Below are 23,467 nucleotides of genomic sequence, written 5' to 3'. Positions count from 1 at the left end.
TTCTCCCCAGTCTTCGCCTACTGGCTGTTCCCTTTCCTCCTGCCCCAAGTCTAAACCAGAGACAGATGATTTGCTAAAATTTAAGCCACATTTTAGATCTTCTTTATTGCATACATATATTGATATTAAAATAGTTAGGAAACAGTAAAAGCAAACAAAGATCACCCATTTTCTTGTGAAACAAAGATCATTTTCTCATGAAATGATGTGCAGTTTTTCACTTTTAATACTACATCCACTGAAAAAGAAATGGTAGTGTTAGATGAGATCTGTCTGCATCATGGATTCATTTAATGGAGTTAATAATGAAATGATTTTTATATTCAAGAATGTAAATGTGATATATTAAAGCAATTGATAGCTATATGGCTAATTTTAATTCTTCATTTATCAAGTATATTTTAAACTCTATTTTTAGGGGACTGCTTACTTATATACATATATCAGTTGGCTTGCAATTCTACCAAACAAAAGAGTTTTTCCCTTCATTTCTGAGTTCAGTTACTTTTATTTGTCCCCAAGTATTCAGCAGCAACCAGTTACATCAATAAAAAATGTCAATTTTGATCTGCCTCATAAGGTGCAACAGCTCAAGATAGATTTTCAGTCAGAAGACAGGGTGACTAGAACAGCTATTATTAACACCCATTAGACAGAGTGGCAGGACCAGAAGACAGCTTCCTAGATTTAGGCCGGATTAAGTGGATGCTGTACGCAGACAAACCTCCAAGCACTGTAAATAACTTTAAAACTCGACATTGTGGTTGAACTCTCTCTGCTGTCAGAATTGGTTAGGTCACATCACATGAGATGGTTTACAGCAAAGTGACAAGCACTTTGCTAAATGGCTAACTGTATATGGCTTATCATAATAAATTAAAATTACTTAATACAGGTACTTGAGCAGAGATCTACAAGAACGAATGAGGTAAAGGAGATTGTTTGACATAGAACTAATCAGAAAATCACTATAGGAAAAGAGAAAATACAGCGGCTTTGCTAGAGATATCGCTGGTGTTTAAATAACATTTTCTGCTTCTCCCCTCTGCTATCAAATCATTCTTTGGTTTTATGCCATCTGTACTTAAACATGGACTAATCAGAAATAATTTTTCAGTAGTCAGACTCCCAAGTTTCATGACAGATAAAGCATTATGGGTAAATACTGAGTTTTCGTAAGCCAAAGGTAGGACAGCTGTATTATTCACATTAAGAAAGGAATCAAAGCAAACCTTTGCAGCTAAGGCAGTTCCCGAATTTTGTTGAACAAAACGCGTAGCGATCTTGATAGCATTTAACTTATCCTTTCACAATTGTTTCATTTTGTTTGACACCTTCCATGTCAAAAAACCCAAACAAACTGTCGTAATTACCTCTATGAACAGCAAGAGAAACCACTTCATGCAGCATTCCCTTAGCACCAGAATCCTGCTCAGGACAAGAGGCAGGAGTGGTTCTTCCTGATGACCTGCCTTTGCCTGTGAGCTGCCACACGCTCATTCCACCAAGTCAGCGACCTGCGTGGTGAACCTACTGGTTGCTGCTCACCAATTCCTTCAACATGGTACTAGGGAAGAGGACAACAAGCAGATTGCACAAACTTCTGCCATTCCTTTTCAACAGGAGCATTTTTTTTACACCCCACCTGAATAATTAGTAAGGCTTTTCAATCAAGACTGAGAAGATACAAGGTCATCTCAGAAAGCACTTAAATATCTTGGAAATTTAAGCCCACCTCCTCAAAGTGCTAAAGCACTGATTCATACTTTTATCCAAAAAGATACAGTTATCTTTAAAAATGCAGACTTTAAAAGCTTAAATTCTACTGAAAAGGCACTATGGAAGTGGGACTATAGCACTTTCCAAAACTGAAACAAAAGTCTTTCCTTATGTTCCCAGCAGCTTCATTGATAATCTAAGCTGAAATGAATCCAATAAATTTTTCACTCTCTAGCCTTACATTCAATTCCCCATTAGCTCGAATAACGAAAACAGATGAATCTGTTTCACTTGCATCTTCTCATGCACCAGGTGAGCTTGCCAACCCCCAACACAGCCCAAGCCTGCCTTTAGGAAAGCACGGATCCTCCAGGCGTCTTTAGGCAAGTGAATTTACTTATTACTATCAGTCTTCATTAGAAAAAATGGAAAAGGAGAGGCTTAAGGATAATATTTAACAACTGTGGTGACTGTGGGAAGAACACAGATTTTTTTGTTTCTCTTTCTGAATTTATGGTAATTGCAACTGAAAACAGACATCTTTGTTAAAGTGCACACATTATGGGAATAAACTGCAGTTCTCCAAACTATTTCCTTCACTTTCCTACAAAATAATCAATGTTATACAAGCTCTTAAATTGCTACAAGTCATCTTTTCCAAGTGTAGTATCGTTAAATTTTCATCTTCTTGATCACAAAATGTACAAAGTTCACATACAGCTAAAAAAAAAAAAAAAAAAAGGTGGTATTTTTTTATTTGTACTGCTATTTTTAGGACATATTTTATCATGTTTCCCTTGAGTGAATTTTCTGCATACTCTTGTAAAACTCCTTTACAAATACTCCAAGCTTTTGGGGGTGAATAAAGAAAGTTTCACCTACTTATTCCAGCTGCTTTCAGCAGTTGCCACAATTCCCACACTAGGGTGAACTGCAATTTAGAGACTACCCAAACTCATGTTCCTACTCCATCATTTACCAGCAGTTTCATTTTGTTCTCCTCACATTCACTAATGGTGTTAAGAATCTTTTAAAAACAAGTCTACTGCTCCTTTAATTAGTAATTTCCGGAGTTGCTTCTGTTGGTTTTATTTCACCTCTTAATAACTAACAACAACAAAACATTTGTAATTAAAGCAAATCTGATTAGCTTAACAGAAAACTGCAATTCAACTTTCATATACCAAAAAAGCATGACTGCAGGAGCTATATGCTGTGTTTGAAAGGGAAGTGGGCCTTAGAGGTGGCTTTTGGGGCACATTTGAGTATGACCACAGAGGAGCGAGAGATCCAGCTGAGGTTGGCCATTTGCTGTTATAGGTATCATACAAGGAAATGGAGCTTCTGCTCTGTCTCCATAGAGAAGAGAACTAATGAAAGGAAAAACATAAGGTGGACAAAGAGACTTGTTTAGCATCTCCTGGCAGAGGTCAGTACAGAAACACATTTCTAACTTCTGGTCCAAACCTTAGCCCCTGGATACACTGATTCTTGTCCCAGCTGGTCAAGTTGGCAGTGTCTCAGCTGGCAGCCTTCTTGACTTCTGTTATTAGATGAGCATTTGTTATAATTCTAGTTTTCTATTCTGTTCTCACAGGAAAACTTTTGTGCAAGGCAAGTTCATCTACCCCCATTAATGAATTACCTGTATTAACAGTATTAAAAAAGCAAGTATTTTTATACCACAGGATGCATAGGCTATGCATTGTCACACTGGCATGCTTATCAGTGCTTTGTTGCACTCATGCCCTTACAACAGCAATCTTTAGCCTCAGAGAAAATCATACATTTAGGTGAATATATAATTTGTTTACTAAGGATTCTCACATGCAGTAATCTTTTTTTTCAGCTTCTCTACTTCATAGACCATTTTTTTTGCCAGACTCCTTTCCCCATTATTTGTCATAGGTGATTTATTCACCAAACTCATTTCACCCTTATTTTCTGAACTGTCCTCTCTTTGCTTCATTACTGTCTATTACACTCTGTCTAGAACATTTCTGTGAAACATATCTCAAAGAGTGGTACTGATACTGTGAGGCAACTTTGCTTGTTTTAGTATATTGCATGTGCCTGAAGAGAGGCTGAAGAAGACTGAGAAGATACAAAGAGGGAGGGAAGAAGAAGGAAATAAAGAAGAAGGAAAGAAAAGTAAAAAATAAAATCAAAAATAGTAAAACACCAGTTATTAGGCTGGTTATTCTGAAATAGCATGTTTCCACAGATATTTCAGAAACGTTGCCAGACAGGTATTCTCAAGCAATTTCAAAGAAACAACATATGAAAACAGAGATGTTAAAAATGAAGCTGGAAATTTGAACTGATGCTGTTGTGTCTGGAAAGCAAGAGAAACCACAGTTTCAAGACGTGATTCTTCAGTGATACATGTGTATGGGAGCCTCATCAGGGCTCTGCTCTCTGCTTCAAACTCTGTGTCAATTGAAAAAACAATTGTGGTTGGTACAGAATTTCCAGGTTATCTCTTCTCATTCAGAAAAGAAGCAGCAAGTAGCATGCACGTGGAAAGCTGTATTTTGAATTTTGAGCGATGTATATTAGCGTACAATAGGATTTAACATGTATTTTTAGAGGAATATCTTGCAAGACATTTTGAAGTATTTGTTCAATGAAATGCCATTCCTATCAACAATCTTATTCTTTGGATAATCACATCAAATCATTCTTTCACAGCAAGAGATAGCATGCTAGTTGCAAGACCAACTGTTTTTGCTGAATTTTTTGCATTAAAAAATACACCGATGTTTTAGTTGTTGCTCAGTAATGTTTACTCCGACCAAGGACTTTCTCAGTCTCCTGCTCTGCCAGGGAGGAGGGGAAGCTGGGAGGAAGCAGAGACAGGACACCTGACCCAAACTGGCCAAAGGGGTATTCCATACCACAGCACGTCATGCCCAGTATAGAAACTGGGGGGAGTCACCCAGAAGGCCCAGATCGCTGCTCGGGTTGGGCTGGGTATCAGTCAGCGGGTGGTGAGCGGTTGTGTTGAGCATCACTGCTGCTTATTGTGTTGGGGTTTTTTTGTTTGTGGGGTTTTATTTGTTTGGTTGGTTTTGGTTTGGTTTTATTTGTTTTTTTTCCACTTTCCTCTTTTAGTTTTATATCCTTCTCCCCTTGTTATTTCCCTTATCATTATTATTATTGGTGGTAGCAGCAGTGGTTTTGTATTATACCTTAGTTACTGGACTGCTCTTATCATAACCCATGGGATTTACATTCTTTTGATTCTCCTCCCCATCCCTCTGGGATTGGAGGTGGTGGGGAGAAAAGGGAGAGTGAGCAAGTGGCTGCATGGTTCTGAGTTTCCAGCTGGGCTTAAATCAGGACAACACTCCAACCAGCATTACCATGCAGTGTTCATAAGTATAGCTCAGAGAGGCACACTTCTAGGGAGTTTAACAGATACTTTGTTATAACAATACAAATCAGCAAGACTAGTGGCTTTAAAAAAGTGTTCTTGGTAGCAGTATGCTGTGTGAACATTACTTTTATCAAAGCCATGTTACAACTCACTCTACAAATAAATTGCAACCTCATAAAATTGTCAAAATTGTATCCCTTAGGAACAACAAAAGTTTGATTCACATGCACTTTCTGCATTGTAAAATATTTTGTATTTTGTTTCTCCTATGTAAAGCGTAATAGGCTACATAATTTGATTTATACTTTGGGGATCCAAAGTGTAACAGTACATCTATTAACTATGTAGAAGACAGCACACCAAGTATTTCACAATTTACACTCCAAGTTTCAAATATTCCTGATACTGAAATAACAAATGGGTGCAGGCAAGCAAGCAACAGAGGGGGGTGGGAAACCCAAAACCACAACAACAAAACAGAACTGACTGCTGACTACTGCCAGCCTAAATCACCATAGAGTAGAGCAGGAGCCAGACTGGGGAAACGTCAAGAGCCGAGAGACCAGAAAATATTAGCTTCCTATTGAGGTAGCAGCTTTCTAGTATTGGGGCGGGGAAATATTTTCATTCATTACTATACCATCACTTACATTGAAATTAGTATTCCAACATGAACTGAGAAAAAACTATTTTATTATGCATAAACCGTATTTGACTAATTGAAAACATGAAGGTGAAATAATGCTAGATAGATTGTTGCTATGAATGAAAACCTTACCTTAGCTTGCGAAATTACTGGGTTTGGAAATGAGGATCACTTATGCAAGTTAGTAGCCACTTTTCAAAATAATCCCTCACAAATCCATGTTAAAAGAAGTCACATCAGGAGAGTCCGTCACATGCATTAGAAACTCCTGACATTATGAGCACGTTAATATAGGCACAACGACACTGATGGCACTCTGTGCACACAACACAGAGTTAAACCTCTACTTTTGAACAATTCATTTTTCAGGTGATGAAGACAGTTTTCTGGATTTTAATAGTAGATAAATTGTTCTGAGTAGTGGAAACAACTGCTATAATACATATTAAAACTTTAAGATCGGGAAGATCAGCCCTTCATTATGTCCAAGTTTTACTAATGTACCAGAAAAAGCCTGTGCATGTGAACAGTAAACCCCCAGGTCCCCAGACAGTAGTATTGCCCCCCGGCTATAAAAATGACAAACTACATCCACAATTGCAGTACACCCAAACTCTGCAACAGATTAGATTTAAAAGTGAGCAATGCATCCAGACAGCTGTTAGTCTTTCAGCTCAAGTGTCAACTTCAAACAAATTAACAACCGGGCAGTCTCAACCAAATAGTGTCTTGACAATTAAAACTGCATTTCTAAATTCAAACGCCAGACCAATATTCCTGAGTAAATTTTCTGAATTGCAGTGATTTGAGTAAAAAAATACTGCTGCATGTGGTTCTGAAATATTCTGCAAGATATCACATCCACTTCACCATCCAATTCTTTAATGAAAGACACATACTGAAGATGAAAGAAAAGGAGATCAGAGCAAGAATTTGATATACAAGAGCTGGAAGTTACATCACGCATGCACCTCTTGTCAAATTCCTCCAAGTACACCTCTCTATACATAACCTATAGCTAAGATGAAACTGAATATTCTCCAAGAACCAGCATGATGTGAACTGTATCTCAGCTTGAAGCTACAAAGGAATTGGCCAATGGTTGATATTTTTACACACTATCATCCATTTTCAGCACACACTTCTGGAATTAGAGAAGACAAGTAAGCAGACAGTAACAACTAATGGTATGGCCCTTCCCTTTCCCTTAGAGGTTTACTTTTTTTCTCTTCAAAGCTTTATGGATTGATTGGAAAGCCATGCCGTAAATCAAAAGAAAGCTACTACTCATTACGTAGTTAGCATTTCCTGGGCTCTTACTGTGAAGCTGTTTCTCCACTTTTTGATCTCAAGGCCACCGGCAATGTCTACAAGCACACTACCTATCATGGCAGCTGATACACATTTTTTCCCAGATCTCTTTTCAGCACCCTAATGAATTTCCGCCTGCTTCCAGTTCTAAAAAAAATTACCAAGATAAATGATTCATGGATTCAAAACACAGGTTGAAAAAGAGAAAAACATATGTAAAATCAGCTAGGAGTGACTCAGAGTTGAAGAAAATGGAGTGCATGGTCTATTGATGCAGACCAACATGCCCAGGTGTAGCTGTCTATGCAATGAAAAATAAAGTAAGCAATTCTTGCTCCCCTCAAAAAAAAAAAAAAAAAAAAAAAAAGGAATAAAAATGTTTTTCTTCCATATATATATATATATATAAAACTACTGCTGCCACTCTAAAAGCTACCTCCCAGCTGCGAAAAATACATAGAAAAGATACGTGCTTCTTGGTCATCCCCATCAGCTTCTAAATTTCTCCTGATACATGAAAGATAGCATGGAAAGTTCTACTTTCTGGGGGTTTTTATCTATGAAATACCAGGAAAGATCAAGCCACCTCTTTCCAGTGTTGCTGGAGGGCACTGCTCAAGCAATCTATTACTTTTTTTTCCAGTCCTTTAGCAGGCAACAGCACTCAATCCTTCACTCAGGTTTCTCTAGGTAAAAGCAAATACTTTGAGCCAAGTTTTCATCTCTGCCAGCTTTGAGAGGCCCTGTGCCTCTTGTTTCAGTACCAACAGTGCACATAACTACAATTGGCATGTCTCCACCAGCAGTCTAGCCCCACACCCCATTCAGATGTTGAGGATCAATATGAGGCCACCATCAGACTGTTGAGATGAAGCTGATGCACAGTGCTGGCTGGTGCAGGGGAGCAGGACCCCATACATGGACTTGGTCTCACTGGTACCTACACACTCCCCAGCCAGCCCCACCAACCATGGCCAAGCAACTTGGCGTGATACTAGCTGTAACAGGCAACCTTTGTCTCACACATTCAAAAGTAAAATATTTCAACAGTCTCTACCTACACATACTTACACCCATTGATTTTTTCCAAGCTGTCTTTAAAGAATCAAAGCAGCAGTTAAGGGCATAACCCTACTCTTTCTCTCTACATCACCTCACAAAACAGGAGGGGAAAATGAAGCAAGATAAAATGCATAGACTGGACCTTGAAGGAATGAATACACCTGGCAAACGGCAAAGTAATTTAGGCAAAAATAACACAGAAGTATCATGCCCTCAGATGTAGATAGAGACAGGGCACCTGTAGAAATGAAAGCGGGATAATGTGCAGGAGGTTACAGAGCTCGACATAAGATCTGGCCATCCCACCTGAGCTCTGTAACATGGTACATAATCTCAGGGCAGTGCATTTTCCCATAATACTTTGTAATAAACTTTTAATGTTTATCACCATATTCTGGAATAAACTTCTGAACTGCTGAAAGGCCTCACAAAATCTTTTATAATTACTTCTTCATACAATTATGCATGCTAACTGAAGCATAAGTGACCAAAACTTAACGTAACTGTCCTCAAAAAAAATTGCCAAATTTCACTGGAATTCTACACAACGCCTAAAATACATTACTTGTGCCTACCCACACAAATGGACCTTGCATCCTTTAGCATGAGCCCAACAGAAAAAACTTACTCATTTTTACTTGCAAGGTCCTCTCTTCCATTCTCAAATCCAGAAACTCTTAATGTTGACTGAGACTATTTTGAGTATCATCAATATTTGGAAAACTACTGAACAATGTGATAAATACAAATCACTAGATGAAAAAAAAAATATAAAAAACTAAGTACAAACGAAGGTGACACTTCCTGTCCTGGGGTTGGTAGATCTGGGATGAATTTGTCTTTATGCCTCTCTGCAGTATTTGGGTTACAGAAAGGTGCCTCTGCCCATCTTAGACTCAAACTTCAGAGGCAGGTAGCTTAACATCCCTCTTGGCATCACACAACTACTTTCACTTTGCAAAAGCCTTTGAACATATGAGGCAAATTTTATCCATTTCATCACAATTTAATGACCAAACTGTACTCAATAGCAAAGAAGATACATGAGAAAATAGAGAAGGATAGGGGCAGGGTATCTGCTGGGTTTGGATCTGTTATTTTAAGTAATAGAAAAGTATTATTTTAATTTCTGCTAGGAACAAAGCACATGCTTTGATTGCCGAGACTTAAATACCAGAATTAAGGAAGTGAAAATGCACATGTTGCACCTCTTTAAAAGGCAGCAGATTCCCCTGAAAGCAAGCATCAGCTCCTGCCTCCCACTGCTTTCTGCAGACCCATGGCTGGAAGATGAACATACTGCTCTTGTTCACCAAAACACACCACTCATGCGCACACAGAATATCAGATGCTAACCTGTGTTCCTAAGCAACCCCACACTTACTCGACATTCTCCGCCCTCTGCCACCAGTAGACAAGAGGTTTTAATCATCAATTCACACTGCACCCAATGTGCGAGAATCCTGTCATGAGAGGTTTGGGCACGGCACTGCATTAAGCAGCATGAGGCAGCTTCAGCCCCTGTTTTGTCTTCACCAGTGCATACAGACTATAACTAAAAGAAAGCAATGTTACCTTTGAGTTGTTTATGAAGACAAGTTTTTAAAAAAATCCTGGCTTAAATATAAATGCTTGCAGATACAAGCTAAAAATTTATATTCTTGCCAGCAGGTATGGAAACATTCTTTTAGAGGTACTGAGGGTTAAACTTTTTTCTGACATCTATAATTTTCCATGCTGGAAAAAAAATCTCTGCAAAGAATAATTGCTCCCACAGGGACCAATCCATGGGTCACAGTTTTTTGCACTTGACGACAACAGAGCCTTGAATGAGATTTTCTATAAAACCTAGACTTAAGCTTGCAGCATAATCACAATGTTTGCCCTAGCTCTAGAAGCTGAACTAAAGCACTACTTCTACAGTGTAATTATTCTACATATGTTCCAAAAACCCATGGGGAAATTTTATTATTCAGAAGAATAAATAGGGTAAAAATAAATGGTTTTTAATTTTAGCCAATTTTTACACTCCTAATGAATTTTCATTTTTCTTATGCAAGTTTAAGTCCATGGGAGAGAGGATTTGCCTCGAAGAAATAATTAAACTTTCATCTTCAGTTATGCTTCTTAGCAAATACACAGCCACCCACATAGCACATAAAAAACAAGCACTATTCAATGACACAGAATGCCAACATAATCACCAATGCTTCATAATCTTTCTTTCAGTTTCAAATTGGATATCTGAAGTTTGAACTTTTGTTCAACACCACGGAGTATGCAGAATTGCAGTAAGGGCTTAGGTTAGAAGGAGGCTGGGGTCCCAATATGGAGCTTAATTTGCCCTCAGTACTTTTTTGAATACTTGAACTATTTTTGGAGCATAATGTAGTAATTTGTCATACGGGATATGTAAACCTATTACCTTAAGGGTAATAAAAGTCTGTAATGCTCAATTTATGATGACAGTGTCTGAACCATATTTAGGCAGCTGCAGAAGACAGAATTTTTTGGGAAGGGAAGCTAAGGAAGCAGGACTCCATCTGGCTCAGGAAGATGCAGGCACATTTTTTGACCAAGTCTACCTACGACACCGTCTCTAATTCCTGGGAACTCTTCATCACTCCTTTCTTCATGCGGGGCCCAAACAAATGACCACAACAGGTGCTCTGTAGGCAGGTCACAAAATCTGCACCTCCCCAAGCTTATCCGCAAACAGCTGCAACCTGTTCAGAGGGTCCTGCTGACCCACCACATACCACTTCTGCAACTCCTGCTTCTTTTTCCCAGAGCTGAGGCTGTTGTCCAGCACCCGACCTGGCTGAAGAGCAAGGCAGAAAGACCAAACACCAACAGTGCAAATCAGAGGCTAATGCAGACTGATGGGCTGAAATACAAGAATGGATGCATTTTCAATGCTTATTCTAAACTGCACTAGGGCCCCAGAGAGCAGCAGTTTAGCAATCTTCCTAAAGATGCCAAGTCTAGCTCCAAGGGCCTATCACAGGTGGTAAAATTACTACACTGATCCCACGTGCCAGAATCAATATGAAAATTAAGCACAACATAATACAGAGAACTACCAGGAAGAACTTACAACACCCATTCAGGAACTCTTTCAAATAATAGGGAACTCCTTGCCCCACTGGCCTCAAATAACCAACAAGCTCACCTGACCCAAACTAATTCTAGACCTCCTGGGAAGGTCTTATGGACCCAAGCCTCTCTGATTTGCAATTGCAACACAAACAGCATTGCCTTAGGACCCTCCTCCATTAAATGGTTTCTTGTTATATGATACCAACATCCTTCACACAAAGACAGAATTTCTGATGAAAACCAGGTGAAGGATGAAATCCTCCTTCAACACATCTCTGAAATCTCCCCAAATCTTGCAGGACCATGAAGCCAACTCCTGAATGGTGTTGCCATTTCCAACCCAACCAACACACTAGTCACAGATATGCTGTTGTACTTCTCCTTCAAACACACAAGAAAGAAAAAAAACAGTATCTTGGGAGAGTTGACCCAATCCTGATGTATTATACTCAGTGTCAATTACAGAGCAAGTCTAGAGATTTGACAGGCTAAACACTATTAATAAATCATATCTAACATCCTAAACTTTACCCAATCCTAATATATACAATGTTTAGCTACACTTTGCACCCAAACAGCTTCATCAAAGTTTTACAAATCATCTGCTAACCAGAGAATGCCTGCCCACCTATGGCATTCAGTGCTGACCAAGGAGACATAGTAGGTTCATTTGGAAATAAGAGGGAGTAAAAATCCAGTCCAATACACCTGAAAGATACGACATTTTACAAGAGGACTGTACCGAGTGATGGCAACTGTACCTTACACTACCAGATTAACTTGTAGAGCCTTTAAACATCACATATCTGATTGGTCCTTTTAAATATACAGGTTTCAGTAGATCAATCAGAAGACACAGAGTCAGTTGTCAGCAAAGCTCTTTGTATCCCTCACTTCCTAAGACTGCCTCAAGGCTCAACTTTATTTTAGCAGAAACATCACCCCTACTGTCTAATATGATTCAGGTTCCTCCCAGTCCTAAATTTCACTTCATTTTCCACCACTTCTACCTGGCAATTCAGCTCTATTCTGCCCTGCTACACAAGTTAGTTACACAGGCCATCTTCAGCACTGCTTGGACGGTAGAAATCCAGTAGTCAGGGATGAAGTCTTCACTGCTAAGCAAATGCCAGTACTCTTGCATCTCTCACTACAGGCAGCCACCTGCTGCTTTGTCCTTTCCTGCCTTCATTCACTTCCCATCCATATATTTTTTCAATTAATGTTTGTAATCTCAGACCTTAATAAACATTAAGTGACTTAAACCTACCATCTTTGAACAACACTTAAAACCCTACAATCATACCTACGTCAAAAAAATTAGAACACTTGAGAACAACACAACATTTTGCAAATAAGACCAAACTCATGTGCATGGAGAACCAAACTAGAAGAGACTATCACATACCATCCTGTAATTATAATCCTGACCTTGTGTTTTGCAATACTGTTGACAACGGGTACACTAAAAAAACCCTAACACCTGCCAAAATAGCATTTTTTTGCCCAATTCTTTCCTGTGTTCCCCTGGCAACAACAGAAAGCCAAACAAAAATCAAACAAACAAAAAAAGAACCATCAGGATGGATGCTAGAAATGCTGCGTAACAAGCTGGGAGGCAGCACTAGCACACTGCAGTGATAAGGATGCTCTAAGAACCAGTTTGGAAAAAATTTATGCAGGGGGGATGCTGACAGCAAGGAACAGAATCTGCTCATTTTCTTTCCATCTGTGTAAAATGGTTTTGATTTTCAGAAGGTCACTGTGCAACACCATATTATTAATGGATAGCCTTGGTGTCCTACCCATTTCCTTCAAGTTGGGCTTCCAGTCTCTGAGCATGATCACGTAGCAACTCTGGTTATCCAAAGATGAGGGCCAACAAACACAAAATTCTGATCTCTCTGCTCCAACAGTAATGAGCAAGAATTATTGAACTAAAGCTCACAATGCAGATAAAGCCTTGCATATGGTAAAATCTTTACATTTGACTTGTCTGAACAAGCATGAACAAAATCCACAGCAAATAATAATCAGTTCAGCCTGCTGTGTTTTACAATGAGTTCCATTTCACGTATCTTCCATCTTGGCTTGTCATTAGGAATGCTAATCAGTTCACTATCTCAATGCCACACTAGATTCAGTAAAACCTGACATCATTGCTAATTTGAGAAGAAGGCTTGTTCTTTCGTTAATATAAATAATATTAATAGTCACTCTATGAAACACCCACAGAAATTAACATTGCTTGTAATTTTCCAACGGATTCAAAATTCAAATAGAAATTGTGACTACCTTTTGATTTCCAAAAGATAATAAAAGGGTAATTACAAATTATCATAGCACTAACTAGATTAACAACCCTGTAAGGACATACAATGACATAGCATTTGAAATTAGGTTATATCTTGCTATACAAGCAAGCCAAGTTTTGTACGCATCCATGTTGCATACATCCTTCCACAGCTCACTCTCTGAAGGGAACCATTTTCTAACAGCAGCATGGTAATTGTTCTTTGGTATCTGTGGGCTGATAGAGGGTTTTATTTTAAAGCTCTCACACAGTCCAATTCCACAATTTTTTTGAGGAAGATAAAACCCAATTACGTGGAACTTCAATCACAAGTCACAAAAGAGACCTGTGCAATTAAACAGCACTCTTCAACACAAAATGCTAATTAAAGTGACATGCAGGAGGTGAACCAAGCTGTCCTCTACTGAAAGAGAGAACGTACGAGCTTGCCTCAGGACCTCCTGCAAGGACGAAACACTGCTAAGGTTAATGTTACTGTGAAAATACTGGAACTGATCTGCTCCCTCCCAGCAATTAATGGATCCTACCAGTAACCACCACGACCACCGAGACCAGCAGTTCAGGGTCCTGGATGTTCTAGTCTCCCAACGCTCCCCTCCCCTAGAAGGCTTCTGCCCCCCATGTTTCTCCTCTCAGCTTGGGAGAGCAGCTGGAAATGGGTGACTGTAAATGGGTACGTGTTTGCCAGCGCTGGGGCTACTGGAACCTCTCCAAGTGGATTTACCACAGAGGAGCTCTTCTCCTAAAGCAGATGAGGTGCTGAGACAGGAGGCTCCATGGTCAGGAGGTAATCCTCACCCCCATTTCTGCTGAGTCGATTGCATGTACATATGCACTTGTGCCTCTGTGTTTTCTAAACACAGGAGTTTTCTAAACCAGTTCTTAAATTCAGATTTATTTTAAGACTATTTACAACCTTAATTCAGCTGGATTAGGAAATCAGCAGAAACAGGCTAATTTAAAACATCAAAGGACCAGCTGTACCTGAGGGAAGGTAGGCAGGAGGGGAAGGCTGCAGGAACTGTCTCTCTGAATCCAGTTGCTCTTCCCAGCAAAAATATTCTATCTGACTTCCCCCTGGGCACTGGACACCTGAGATACAGTGGCTCGCTCAGCCTAAGCAATTAGCAGCTACCTGACGTGTGCTGTCAGAGCTGCACTGAGCTGCCCACCTGGCCATGGACTGCCGCAGGTCATTTCATGACACTGTTTTTAGGAGGTTCTGTGTGACTGCCATGGAACCAATAAATTGAAGTTAAATTAAATTTATTGTTCAAGCTCAATTAAAGCTCCACCAACATTAACTACAGGCTCAGGATGTCAGACGGAATCGTCACTGCACTGCTGATTCTTAAGCTTTATGGCAAATGATCTCAAACGCGCAATCGCTCACCTAAAAAGGGAGTGCTGTCAACCTTGAGGGGTTCCCTCAGTCACTGTCCTGACCTGAGCGGACAGTCCTCAGCACAGACCGCTGCTCTGAGGAGGAAAGGGTGAAAACAGTTGCCCAAGGGGCTCCATTATACCCTAATCAGTCTGAGCTGTGTTCAAATATGGTCCTACTGGCTCAGGACCCCACGTCCTGCCCCTGCACCCACTGAGTGCCACGAGGTGGATGGGACAAGAGCTGCACACACGGGAGCTCGCCAGGGCTGTGATCAGGGTGTCCCTGCCACAGGGACCCCAAGCTGCTGCTTTCCACCTTGTGCTCCCCAGGCTCAGGTATGAAGTGACTGGCTTGGCTACTCAGTGTTAGAGCAAGTCCACAGAAGGGGCATGGAGATGATCAAGAGCAGCTCTGCTCTGGAGACAGACTGAGAGAGCTGGGCTTATTCAGCCTGGAGAAAAGAAGGCTCCAGGGAGACCTTAGAGCAGCTCCCAGTGCCCAAAGGGAGCTGAAAGAAAGCTGGAGTGGGACTTTTTACAAGCGCCTGTAGGGACAGGACAAGGGTGAATGGCTTTAAATTGAAGGAGGGGAGATTTTGATTAGACATTAGGAATAAGTTCTTCCCTGTGAGGCTGGTGAGGCGCTGGCACAGGGTGCCCAGAGAAGCTGTGGCTGCCCCATCCCCGGCAGTGTTCAAGGCCAGGTTGGACACAGGGGCTTGGAGCAACCTGCTCTAGTGGAAGGTGTCCCTGCCCGTGGCAGGGGTTGGGACTGGATGAGCTTTAAGGTCCCTTCCAACCCAAACCAGGCTGTGATGCTGTGATTCTGTGCTGGCCCCAGTACAATCCCTGTTGAACAGAACCCCCTGGGCTGCTGTGCAGTGCAGACATTTTGCTAAAAACCAGAAATTGCTGCTGATCTATTTCTTCCTTTGACACTTCTACTAGAACTAGATATGAAGGCAAATAAATAACACTGGATATGGGATTGTCTTAGTACCAAAACACTGCCCAAACAGCAAGCAGAGACATACACTGGTCCTAACACACAGGCATGCAGAAACAAAGGAAGAATGAGTGGGGTTTTGTTTTAAACACATGGTGAAAGGCCTCTTTTCTCCTCTCTTTCAGATGTTTTTCATATATTATAAAGTTTTAAATCCAGCCTATTGATAGCTGTAACCTACATTTAAAAACCCACCACCTCTAATTGTGAGGCAGCTTCGGGAAACAAAGCAGTCAAGCCATTTTCAGGCTACACAACACTACCAACCATGTGAAAAATAAAATGAAAGGAAAAGAAAAATCTCATTTCAGTAACTGAGTATCCTGACATGATTCATGGAGTGCTCATCTCTTGTTTAATAAAAATAAGTCCTATACAGAAATACCAGTGAGGGTCATGGCACAATTCAATACCATTCCCATGTCAAAAAGCAACTGTGAAGAATTTGTCTCTGTATTTTTGTCAGCTGCAGTGGGCATTCTTGTTTACTATCCACACACACACTTACGTAATGGACTTAAAAAGGCTACACTGGAGCTGAAATGCTAAATGCAGAAACTGAATAATGAAAAAAAATGGAAACAAAGATTATTTGCTGCAAAAGTCAGTGTCTTTCTCAAGAACATTCAAAGACAAAATCTACCAGGAGATAGTAAGTAGCAAATCCTGATCAGCTAAAATAATCAGCATTTCACCAAAGGGAAACCAACAAACATTTCCGGGTATTTTTAATTTTCTAGTGAAATAACACGTGTGTTTTATTTTCAGTTTGTTCCAGTGGAGCTGAGGAGAGAGAGATAAATGAAAGATGAGAGCCATAATCCATGAGAGCACTCTCAGACTTCCATAGATACTGAAATTTAACATTGACAGATATGACAGGAACTCATCTCAGAGTCTAAGCTCTGCTTTAGAATCAGGGACAGCACTAAAAAGAATAGGGATAAAGAACTCCTATCAGCCTCAGCTGGTAAGAGAGGCAAGGTGTAAAAATAGCCTGCAAGCATTGTAAACCAAGAAGTAAAAACCTCTGTAGCCGCCTTCTTGCCATTTTATTCTTTACTTTGTTGCTGTTACAGCAGGGTGTTTAAGTTTAGTATTAACTACTACAAAATCCCCACAATGATTTGTAAGGTTGTAGAGACCTAAAATATCCACTATGCTATATACAGATGGGGCACAAGTTCTTGACCTGGCTGGCACGTGTTCTGAATAACTCCAACTTGCCCCTCTACAACCACGTCTGGAGAACAAGATAGCATGGAACGTACATTGCCCTCCACCACTTGTACCAGCCTTAGCACTGAAACATTTAAAGTCACTAGAATAAAACACAGGCAAGCCTCAGAGAGAGGAACACAGACATGCAAGCTGATAATAAAACCAACAGTACTTCAGCAGTGCCCAAGAGTCTCAGAGCTCCTCTGTGCACATATAGTCAGATCCTTCTTACTTTGCTGCTTTACTGATGGAAACAACATGCAAAGTTCTGTTACCCACCTCTGACACCATTACACCAGCTAATTGCTCCTTTGTTTTAAAAAAGCCACTCTACAGGATCCAAGATTTTGGATCCTAAATACTGGAATCACAGTTATGTGCATGGTAACACTATGGTGCTCTTGTGTTAGTAGTCACAGAGGGTTCAGAGATAGTCAAATCATCGAGGGACATCTTGGACAAGGGAAGGAGTGGTTAGGCCTGGCCCAGTGCTGCTCAGCTTCATCAAGGCAATGATGACTATGTTATCATATAATGAACTCAGGACTGTGCACACACTCTATCACTGGGCCTTCAGGACTATTAAGAACAGGGTAAAACCCCACACAAACAGGCAATGCATGTAACAGCTATGTGTTCAATACTCTTTATGTAGGAAGCTGCTCTTCTGTTGCCATAGCATACACTTTCATGTCATTCCCCAAGCAAATCAACAATTCCAAATAGCCATCCCAATCTTAAAATTGTTTTCTTCAATAAAAAATGGAACAAATGAGAGAATGCACAGAAGATTCAATGCTTCATTTTATAAATACTAAGAAATAGTCTGTAGACTGATAACACTGATCTAGAGATGGTATCTCCAACACTTTAGGGCACCCTGAAACAGATGACTGTAGGTCCTAATTAGTATTTTCAGTGTGTATATATATAGTTATATATACACACAAAATTATTTTTGTTTATATATATACACACGTAAAACAACTTAGCTGAAATCAGAGTTTTTTCACATACTTGTGCCGAAGAGATTCCTTTTATAATTCTGTTGCATTTCAACAATATATTCACTACAGAGCAGTTTCATAATTAAAAGCCTTTAATTAAAGAAGATTAATTAAACATGAGATAAGCACAAATACCAAACAAACTGCTTCAGAGAAAATCCAGAGTTTGACCTACCAAAATAACTTCATATGCAATTACACATGCTGTGAATTACTGTTTGTAGATAATTGCTTTGGCTATCTCCTTAAAGTCAACCGACCACGTATTAAATAACATCAAACCAAAAAAAGAACTCAGGGCTGACTGGACTTGCAGTTAAATGCATTCATTTTTTATATATCTTAGCATTAACACATTACTGGTTCAAAATAATTCACCAGTGGACCTTACTCATAAAGAACACTTACAGCACATCTCTGAAGGTAGCTTTCAACCCTCAAAATAAAAGATACTATCTTATCTAGAGATTTCTCCATAATTTACTTAATTTCCTTCAAGTTACTTCTCAGAGAATAATCTCAATCCTACAAATATAACTATCCTTATGTATTGCTGACTCTCAGATACATTTTCTGGAGTATTTTTAACATCTTCTTGCTGTATGTTACAGAAGTAAAATGACTCATTTTTTTGTAGGAATGCTGCTTAACTGAATGAACAAAGAAAAGGCAACGCTCAGGTCCTACACATAGTAATGGAAAATTTTAATTGCTTTGGAGATCTCTGGCATTATTCTCCCTAACGGACAGGGTCAGACTAGCTTTGTACCCAACTACATGTGCTATACTCCACAATCACAGAATCATAGAATAGTTAGGGTTGGAAAGGACCTTAAGATCACCTAGTTCCAACCCCCCTGCCATGAGCAGAGACACCACACACTAAACTCTGTCAAAGAATGAAGTGAAGCAATATGAAAGAGGGGTATATTGGCCATATTTCAAGAGATATCTATAGTCATTTAAAAAATGCACAATTTCACAGCTGTAATTGGGAACTGCAAATGCACCTGAGGAAAGGGCCACACAATTCAGAAAGCTTCCACAAAGGGAGCAGAAGCCCTAAAACGGTCAGAAAATTAAAAACTTCATTAACTTTTAATTGATCTCTTAAATACAAGTGTGAAGTTTTTATTTAAGAATTCTGGTTCTCTGCACCCTTAGATTTCAGCTGTACCAAGGCTGTCAAACAGTTGCCCACAAAAACCACAACAAAACAAATGAAACACCTCAACCAAGCTTCCCAATTCCCCCAAACAACAACAAAAAACAACAAACCAAACTCTTACTATTTCAAAGAAAATTTATTATTTTTGGATGCTGCCTATTTTCAGGTCTTTGAAAGTTCCCTTCTTAGGCTACATTAATGGGTTGATCTGCATACAGCATAGAGATTTCCTAGACTGTTTTCTAACTTCATTTATAAACATTTCAGCTACGCATTTCTTGCCAGAAAGGTCTGGAAATGACAGGTTTACATTTTTAGGACCCATTTCTCCTAAGCAACAAGGGAACAGAAAGCAGAGCAGGTATGAATTCCACTAGCAACAGAATCTGAAGTTCTAATTATAGTCTCCAAGGCAGACGCTACAGAAGTAGTCTGCCAAGACCTCTTTCATTAGTGAAATAACCTCGAATTCTTTCAGGAAGTATAATCTATCAGGACATATGGAAGAACAGAAGGCAATTTTAAATAGGTCTAATAGACAGTTGCCTAATTTATTTATTTTTTTTTAATTGAAAGACACAAACAAATCTTTTCAAAAGGTTGCTGTGTACGGATGAAGCTAGCCAGAGAAGAATGAAAGTCCTGAAGAGAAAAACAAAGTTACAAAGACTTCCAAAAGAGCATATATATATATGTATTTGCTTCGTGACATTAACTCAAACTGCCAGGATCGTGACATTTAAAAGCACCTGAGAACAAATTCTGCTGTATGGAAATTTTTGATGATTATCACCTTCCAGAACCAAAATTTCACTATCAGCACATATAGCATGGGCAGTGTGTAAAATGAACACAAACACAAGGTTCATGAATAAAGGTAACAGGAATGTATGCATTTTTTCCCCCCTGTTACCTGACGCTTTTATGAAGCTGCAATTTGAAGCAGATTCAAATTATGGGCATGAGCCTACAGAGTCTGTAGAAATTTAAACTGCTTAAATGCAACATTGTTTTTTCCATATTGCGTATGTTCTAAGGGCATTATTTGTTTTTTGAGCTACCTTGAAATCCTGATGACAATACTGAGACCACTTTATTTTCCCCTCACTGGGTGCTGAACTGGCCTGCTTACTAATGTTTGAAAAATTACTATCAAGAAACAACAGTAACTGAGAAATGGCTGCTGTTTTCTATTTCTTCATTAGGCAAATATATTTAAAATTGAAAATACTGTATGTAAGCTAAAAATAAATGGACTTGGTGATCAAAACTGTGCTTTATATGATAATCTGCTGCTGATCTAATGTAAATATTGATTTAAAAGAGGAGGCAATGTTTTCCTTGTATCTAGACACGTCACTACTGTATCAGTTAGGAGCAGCCAATCCTTCCCATATATGCCTGTACAGCATGTTTTCTTCAGCATAAGAGATATAAGCTGCATTCTTACTGACTTCTTAACAGCACTAGTAACATCCATTACAATTGTGAGATGAGCTCCTTGTACAGGCTAATTACAGGTAATGCTGACTTGTAACTGCAGGCAAAATGCAACTGAACACAGCCTCTTATAAGGTTCTTAAACACTCATACATGCAGTCTTCTGTGCAATGGGGCATTCTTTATCCATAAGGGCAATGTTTATCCCTAAACACTATTTCAGTGGGTGGCTTGAAACAGTAACATTTATTTTGTAAAGCTTCTGTAAATTGCTACAACTCAGAAAGAGAATTATGCTACACTAAACCACCCCGAGAAGATAATCAACCATCATCAAATGTAAGCTTGAAACTGATGAAGTACCACCTCAAAATAATAAAATGGTTGCAACTGTCTTCAAATAGCAATGAGCTCTCAGTAGCAACTGAATCAATGCTACTACTTTGCCTCAGCTATTGGTTCTACCCCTAACACAGAGAGACTTTCTTCTTTTTATTACAATTATTGAAAGAACTCTTACCTCTCCATCTCGTATTCTTTCATACCTGCTTTTACTGCCTTCATTACCTGTAAGATACATATTAACATGGGACATTCATAGCAGGAGGGAATATCATATTTATAAATTTATGAGTTATGACTGAGTTATCTCCAGAGGAACCTATATTACAAAAATATAATCTGTACTTAATTTAAATTTACATCAGTAGACACATTTTAAAACTACATTAGAAATCAAACTCATTTTAATTTTTCTAAATGCCTGCAGTCTCCAGTAATAAAGCAAGTTCAATTGCCAAACTACTATATCCTAATGAAGTGCAGCTCTTCAAAATGCCAATGCTTAACTCTTAAAGCCCTGGTGAACTTGGCAGCAAAGTTCTTTTGCTTTACTTTTATGGAATGTCAGCAAAACAAAACTGTGAACTCTAATAAGCTACAATGGGAGATACTCTTTTATACTTTGCAATCTGAATCATCAGAAAACTACTAGAGTTAACACTATTTCACAATCTGTAAGTCTGATTTTTGTTCTTGGATTTGCTGAGAATGTGCACCAGTTTTATTCCTTTGCCTCTTTCTGTATTATAAAAGTTCTAGGCAGCCGCTCTATGAAGAAATTCTCTCAGATGTGACAGGATTATTCCAGGATGATGAAGGACCAAGCAGAAAGAATGCAAATAACTATTCTTAGACTTCAAATTTTAACTTTATATTCCCTTTAAAATATTCTTACACTTAACAGTTCAGAAATCTGAGCAGCAGGAGCAAAGACAACAGTTGAGTTGGTAACCTCATTAGTTACTTTTACTTAAGCTCCCCCTGGTCAGTCAGAACTCTTGGCATCTCTGCCTCACAATATGAGTACAGGTTTGACACCCAAGTTAATTTTGTCGTCAATACCAGTAAAGCAGTACGACTCCACTGGCACAGTGCTGGGTCCAACCTGAGCAGCCTTGCTGAGAGCATGGATTTATCTTTGCCACTTTGCTATGTCAACACAACAGCATCATGAAGCACTGTACTGTTGGACATACCCATTTCTGAGGAACAACCTAAGGAGCACTATCCTACTGACTGAACTGTAAGGATCTGGAGAGAGTAAGCTGCAAAGTTAAACTTTTCAGAGCTGCACATGCTGTCATGGGCCACAAGAATAATCTTCTTGATTTCTTGGTTGGACAGATCTCTTGGTTGGACAGATCTCTTGGTTGGACAGAGCTTTGGGCGACATGGTCTAGTGTGAGCCATCCCTGCCTATGGCAATGGGGCTGTGACTTGATGATTTTAAGGTCCTTTCCAACCCTAACCATTCTATGATTCTTCTTTCTCCATCTCTATACTGACATTTGTCCATACAGGAGAGACACAGTGCAAGCAGGTCACCTTCTGCTGAGGCTCCAGCTCTTATCCAAAACCACACTTCATTTCTCACATACCACAAATGTACTAGTGAGTTCAAGGACAATGTAAGGTATATTACTGGGCTGTAATAGGAGGGATATTATCCTCTTATTTCTATCCAGCTTTTCCATTATTTTATTACTAAGTAATTCAGGGTTGCTGGGAACGTTTTCTGAGTACCACTGCTACACGAAGAGCAAAAATTATTATCAGTAAAAGATCCATTACCTCTTTATGAGCTTCACTGGAGATTTTATTGGTGTAGCGCAGAACTTCCAACTCCATGTCTGTCTTAATCACACGACTTAAAGAAAAGTAGAACAGATATCAAGTTAGGTTGCAACTCCACAGCTTAAGAATTATGAAATAAAACCCCCTGAAAATAAAATGCATCACCTACAGTAAAATTAGATCAAGTACACCTCAAGAGCAAAGAGCTATTACAGTATTCATGGCAGCAAAGTTTTGTTGTCATTGATTCAGCATTAGCAAAACAATCTTACAAAGGGAAGTCACAAGCATTTCAAACATCAGCAAGCATTATTTTAATGCTAATAAACAAGTGGTCCAACCAACATTTTTCAACTCATTCTACAATACATTAGGAAAAAAAGCAATGTATTTCTGCTTTTGTCATGGCTCAAACACCACTTCAAAAGGAACATTTCTACAAACATACTTGATTTATTTTTAAAACAAAATCTGAAACTAGTTTACATAATGAAATTCCCAGAGCTCCAGAATTTTATTCAACATACCCTCAACTCCCACCTAGTTGCAATACCTCAAAAAAAGGGGCGGGGG

General features: G+C 39.2%; 1 protein-coding gene across 1 annotated transcript in view; it reads right to left on the bottom strand.

Moving 5' to 3' along the window:
* Positions 1-23,467, bottom strand: part of PEPD (peptidase D) — a gene marked incomplete at both ends in the record, with an annotated part of 93,517 nt that overhangs the window by 37,102 nt on the left and 32,948 nt on the right. Inside the window, 2 exons of the mRNA XM_010016841.1 lie at positions 21,279-21,325; positions 22,892-22,967. Coding sequence (XP_010015143.1) covers positions 21,279-21,325; positions 22,892-22,967 — 123 coding nt within the window. The remainder of the gene's footprint in view (positions 1-21,278; positions 21,326-22,891; positions 22,968-23,467) is intronic.

Source organism: Nestor notabilis, unplaced genomic scaffold (genome assembly GCF_000696875.1).
Source record: "Nestor notabilis isolate BGI_N333 unplaced genomic scaffold, ASM69687v1 scaffold11836, whole genome shotgun sequence".
Lineage (NCBI taxonomy): Eukaryota > Metazoa > Chordata > Aves > Psittaciformes > Psittacidae > Nestor > Nestor notabilis.
This window is presented reverse-complemented; position numbering and strand designations above follow the sequence as displayed.